The sequence below is a fragment of the Pteropus vampyrus genome, unplaced genomic scaffold, assembly GCF_000151845.1.
Source record: "Pteropus vampyrus isolate Shadow unplaced genomic scaffold, Pvam_2.0 Scaffold17, whole genome shotgun sequence".
NCBI classification, from domain to species: Eukaryota; Metazoa; Chordata; class Mammalia; order Chiroptera; family Pteropodidae; genus Pteropus; species Pteropus vampyrus.
Window position 1 is genome coordinate 8,388,779 of NW_011888798.1, and position 6,028 is coordinate 8,394,806.

Sequence of the window (6,028 nt, forward strand, 5' to 3'; positions counted from 1 at the left end):
CACATGCCTCTAAGATATATTAATATCCATAGAAATAATTAAAATGATTTCAATTTAATAAAATTCCCAGAAGATTTCATAGACTTCTAGCACATATTTAAAAGGTTAGTTCTCTCCTAAGAACATTTTATTTTCTCTAAAATTTCTTAACTTAAAATATACATATATTTAATTATAAATTTTTCCTCAAAGTACTTTCAACAATTAAAACATTATTTAAGCAATAATTAAATATTAACTGATATAAGGTCCTTTTTTCTTAATTTAAGGTCGTTTTCACGGTCTCTGTTTTTTAATCTTCCAAAAATTTTAATTTCAACTTACCTACTTAGTCTTAGAACACAGGTCATTATTCTTACCCTTTTTATTCACTGGGAAGGAGCTAGTGAAATTAATACTTTCTCAGTGTCTGTCATTTAGAAAGTTTTAGACCTAAAAAGTCAGTCAAATTACTTATGACCATTTATTATATACAGTCTATATAGCTGTCAAACCGATCTCTCTTTTTTGTATGTCTAAGGAAAAGTATGCAAAAATTGTATAACATAAAAGCAAGTATACTTCAACATCAAATAACTATATAATGACAGAGATAATAGCTAATAGTTATTGAGTAGCCACTATATACTAGGTATTTCAATATATTATTTTACTTAATTTTCAAAACAGTTCTGTGAAGTATTTATTATTCTCATTTTCAGATGGATAAGTAGAGCTCAGAGAGGTCAGATAACTTCCTCTTCTTTAGAGTCGGGACTTGAATGTGGGTCTGCCTATGTGTAAGGCTCTAGATTTTTCTAGTATACTTTCTAATATATCTCTTAGGATAACTGAAGGCTATTAAAAAAAAACCTTTCACAAAGAAACGAATATATATATATATTTTTCAGAACTTATTATTCATAGCAAAACTTGTTTTCTAATCTTTTTGTAAACTCATTTGCAAATAATTGGGAGTAATGAAAATGTTCTGGAATTCGATAATGGTGCTGTTTCCACCACACTGTGAGTATACTAAATGTCACTAGATTGCATACTTTAAAATGGTAAAGTTTCTGTTAATGTGCATTTTACCATTTTACCACAATAATTTTTTAAACGTCATTTAGCCCAAAAGAAGTATGTTAGAAATGTATCCTCTGCATAAGTAAAAACATATATTTCAAGGCCACCACTTCATTTCTAAGGCTACACATTTAAATTCTACCTCTTTGCTAGTGACTTGCAATTTTAGATCTCCAGCAGAAACCTCTCTCCTGAATTCAGACCCACATTTCCAACTTCTTGGTCAACATCTCCACATGAATTTCTAACAGGCTTGAAACTTTAACATGTCCAATACCGAGTTCCCTCCACATGAGCTCCTTCACAGTCAGTCCATATTAAATGATAACAGCTCATCTCTTCTAGTGGCTCACGGCAAAGCCTCAGCATCACCCTTGTATCTCTCCCGCCCACACACGCATCAGTAAATCCTGATGGCTTTACCTTAAATGAGGGTTTCTCAATCTGGGCATTATTGATATTTGGGGGTCCCATAAATCTTTGCTGTGGGGATCTGTCCTGTGCATAGGATGTTTAGCAGCCTCTCTGGCTTGTATTCACAGATGTCAATAGCATGCCCCAGTGTGACAACCAGAAATATCTCCAGATATTGACAAATGTCCCCTACAGGGCAAAATCAGCCCAGGTTGAAAACTACAGCATTAAATATATCCAAAATTCAACCCCTTCTTACCACCTTCACTGCCATGATATTCAAGCTATTACCACTCCTTTTTATTTCTGCAGTAGTCTCCTAACTCATCTCCCCACGTCCGCCATTCTCAACTGACAGCCCACAATGATTCTATTAAAATGTCATTAAAAAGAAAGTCAGATCATGCCACTACTCTCTGAAAACTCTCCAAAGTCTTTCTATCTCACCCAGAGTAAAAGCCAAAATTGTATTTTGACTTCTGAGGACATGCCTGATTTGGGCCCCATGTTTCTCTGACCAGATTTTCAATTACTGTCCCCATGTTCTCTCTGTTCCCACATAACTGGCCTCTTCTCTGGTTCTCATACATGACATACATGCTCCTATCCCAGGGCCTTTGCCCTTATTCCCTCTATCTGGAATACTTTTCACCCCAATATCTCCCTGGCTAGTTCCCTAATTCCTTCAAGTCTCCACTTAAATTCACTTCCTATATAGTGAATCACCCTATAGCTCACCTACTTAAAATTTCCATTGCTCACCTATCACTGCATATCCCTGTTCTTTGCCTTAATCTTTCCTTCTAAGCACTTATACTCTCTACTTAACCTCTTGATTGTGTTTATTACCCTGTTCATGAGGACCGAGGATTTGTCTGTTTTATTCTCATTTTATCTCACAGGCTTTTAATAGTACCTGGCACATAGTAAAGATGTGGCAAATATTAGTGGAATGAACAAACCTCTTAGAACCAATGCTGAGGAATTTTTTTAAGAGACCACTAGTTATTGTGACTTCAGAAACCATGATTTGTTCTTCTCTACAAAGTATGCAGACGTGGATAGTTAAAACAACAAGTAATATCACTTCTTAGCTGATACTCTTGCTGACATGATCCTTCTCTCTTAGCATGCATGGAAGATTGCCTAACACTAAATATAGATCAGAGGATCTCATCACAATGATGACAGGCATTCAACAGCCTTGCCAGATCAATGACTCTATACAGCCTACAGCTCTATAGTCTCTTCCCTCAGCACAGAAATCCTTAGCAAGAGAATGTACATTCACTTAGTATTCATCAACCCATTGTTTATCCACAGCCAGGACTCACTTAGAAATGCCTCTAATTTGGATGAAGTTAACCTATGGACTCTGGGGAAAACAATAGACCAGCGCAGAGCTTAAATAGTTGACACTACAATCTAAACCCAGAGAATGATTTTTAAGCTTCTAAAATAAAGTATATTTATCTTGGTCTCCATGGAAATTTGTTTAAATTCCAGGTTACATTGGACTGATTTGCTGGAATTGATACCATACTCCAAAAAAATGTAGCTAATTTCAACTGCAGTACAGTTTGGTTTTAAATCTGAACGAAATATAATAAACTCATGTATAAGCAGGTAACAGATTCTAAGATGTTGAGATTGCCTTTTAAGGTGAAGACCCAGAATTGCTCTAGGACACATGACTCCTCAAACCGATTTATTGTTCACCTTTAAAATAATGTTGCCTCCACGTCAGTATTATTTATAATAGCAAAACACTAAAAACAAACAAACAAACAAATAAAAAAAACCACCGAAATGCCAAGAAATAGGAAAAGAAAAGATAAAGCGACAAGGCACTGGTTAAATAAATTAATGAATAAAAATTATAAAGGAATACTACACAACCATTAAAAGAAAAAATGTTCAATGTGCACTAATATGTAATATTCAACAAGACATCATCACACAATAAAAAGCGAACCACCAAAAAGGACGCAGAGCATGACCCTGATTGTATGAAGCAAAGTCTATGTATGTGTATACATACATGTATGTATGAATTTGATACTTTCAAATACATATTCTCCACACCTCCCTGCCCATGAGGCTAGTCTGTGTGGACCCATCAATGGGCTCTCATACCTTGTGGCTTCTGGTTGGATTCAGCCAATGGGAGCCCTGGTAGGAGATGTGAGGACAAGGTTTGTTCATTCCTCTGGCTCCCTTCCAACTTTCACTACAGGTTGGTTATACCCCTCTAAAGGCCACAGCATGTCAGGCATCCTCTCCAGAAATTTTTCTCTCTAGATTCCAGAAACCACTATATTTCTTTACCCCTATAGACCCAGAGTCAAAAAGATTAATACTAGCCTAGGGGCACTCCACGATTCCTTGTAGCTGTTCTTAAACCCTGCTCACACTTCTCCACTTTTGGAAATAGTCCTTTTATTAAATTCTTTTCAATTCCCTACTTTGCATGTACCATTTATTTTTTGGTGGAATCCTAATGAGAATAGTAATATTTGTGTGTGCATTTTTGTGTAATTTACATATTCAAATATGCACAGAGATGCACTTACATGTGCAAGGAAAATTTCTGAAAGATATGTAAGAGTGGAGAATGAAATATGTGATATGGACTTTTGCTTTTAATTTTGTATTTTTTTAATTTTTTTCTACTTTAAAAGTGTCTAATCACCTACAAGTAATACATTTGTAATTTAGAAGTAAAACCAAATGGAAAACGTGTACATATTATTACCTTTTCTAGGGTACATTAAAGGGGGAAAGACATAATGAATACTGGTGAAAACCAGAGTGATGACACAGATGTTCAGTTTAAATGATGCAATGTGCCTGATGGGAAGGACTCTTATTCTGAAACTTAAGTTTGATAGTTACCAAAGTATTTATCCACTGTAGAGTGGGCCTGTAACATCTTGTTCCATTGACCTACTTTTAGAAAAGCAGGCTTACTTTTAAAACTTGTTTCAAAATAAGAACATGTTCTTAAACCATCTCATTTCTGTTTCAGTTTTGCTACTTTCCATTTTAATTGTGCTTTTTTGAGAATTTAAGAAAGGAACGGTCATATAAATGTGCTTATTTAGATTTGATAAAATATTTAATATTTTGTGATAAGAAAAAAATCCACATTCCTAGAAATGCATATTGACTTTTAGAACTTTTTCCAAAGCTTTCTAAAACTACTGTGAGGTACAAAATGCAAATCGCTAATACAGTATTAGAGCCCACGATTAAATTAATTTATAGGAGCTTTAATGCAATTAAATTTCCTCCAAACTGTATATCTAATGGTGCTGGGTTTTTTACTTAATATACTTAAAAGTGTAATTTACTTTCATTTTTGCAAAGTAATTTAAATATTACAAATATCTCTTTTATATATATTTTCACGATGACACAAAATATGTTTGCAGTCTATTTAATTCACAGATGATGAGACTAAAATGAGCTCCTCTTTGAGGACCATGCATCTTCTACAACATCACATTCTCCAATTCCAAAATATTAAGTATATAAGTTATCTGTATTTCCAAGAATGGACTCTTGAAATGGTAATAAGTATTTTAAATGGTCTGATTGTAAAACTTTAAGAAAATTAAAATCTAGAGCAATGAAAAAACATCAGTGATACAAACAGCCAATATGTCTGGGGTCCATAATTTAAGTTAATAAATTATTAGCCTTTAAAATTAAATTCAACAGATCTTTTCCACAGCCAAATTAAGGAAGTATTCAGAGAAGAGCATAAGTTATATGCAAGCTTTCAAACCTCAATTCAACTTATTCACATAGTCATGCACAAGGCAACTAAGGATCTCAAAACACTTTAAGGTGACTTTATAGTCACAACTAATGAGCAAAGTTGTTATGATAATTTTTCATGCTCCCAAACTTAGATATTCAGTCTCTGTATGAGAAAGTATTCAATAATAAATAAAAGAAAAAGAGAAACTGGTCTAAAGCATTTTTAGCTGAGGATATTAGCTAAATTCAGATGTCATTTTTGCTACAAATGTGCTTCCCAGTGGTGATATACTTGACATAGGAGAAGCAGATGTAACTATGGAAATCATAATTTTAATTGACAACAACACGAAAATTCAGAAGGATAACAAGCATCATGGATGGAGATGACAATTATGGAGGAATAAAAATCAAATATAAGATTTATTATAATGAAGAAGAGTCTGTTTTTTCTCTCTGGATATTCCCCACTACTCCATAAATAAAAACAGGATCGAAAGAACTTCTCATTAATAAAAATAGGACAAAGGAATAGCTAGGACATTCCTACCTGGTTTCCAGATGAACTGATTATCCTTTTTGCCTTCCAAATGAGCTGCATGGGACAGCAAAAGAGAAAGAAGTAGAAACAGCTTCCTCATGCTCCTCCATACCCAGTGAGGAACAACCAGATCACCCTTTGGAAACATTCTTCAGATTTTCTGCCTTCTGACTTGCCTATTCCTAAAAGGAAAAAGAAAATCGGATCAATTTCTTCTGTACAGAAATTATAAAAACTCACCTT

General features: G+C 34.2%; 1 protein-coding gene across 2 annotated transcripts in view; it reads right to left on the reverse strand.

Annotated features, from left to right (window-relative positions):
• THSD7B (thrombospondin type 1 domain containing 7B) overlaps positions 1-6,028 on the reverse strand; it is a 793,340-nt gene that overhangs the window by 677,125 nt on the left and 110,187 nt on the right. The window contains exon 1 of one of the 2 annotated variants that reach the window (XM_023527488.1): positions 5,795-5,933. The exons of the other annotated variant lie outside the window; for it this stretch is intronic. Within the exon in view, the coding sequence (XP_023383256.1) occupies positions 5,795-5,933 (139 nt within the window). Of the gene's footprint in view, positions 1-5,794; positions 5,934-6,028 lie in introns of those variants that run through there. 2 annotated transcript variants of the gene reach the window in all.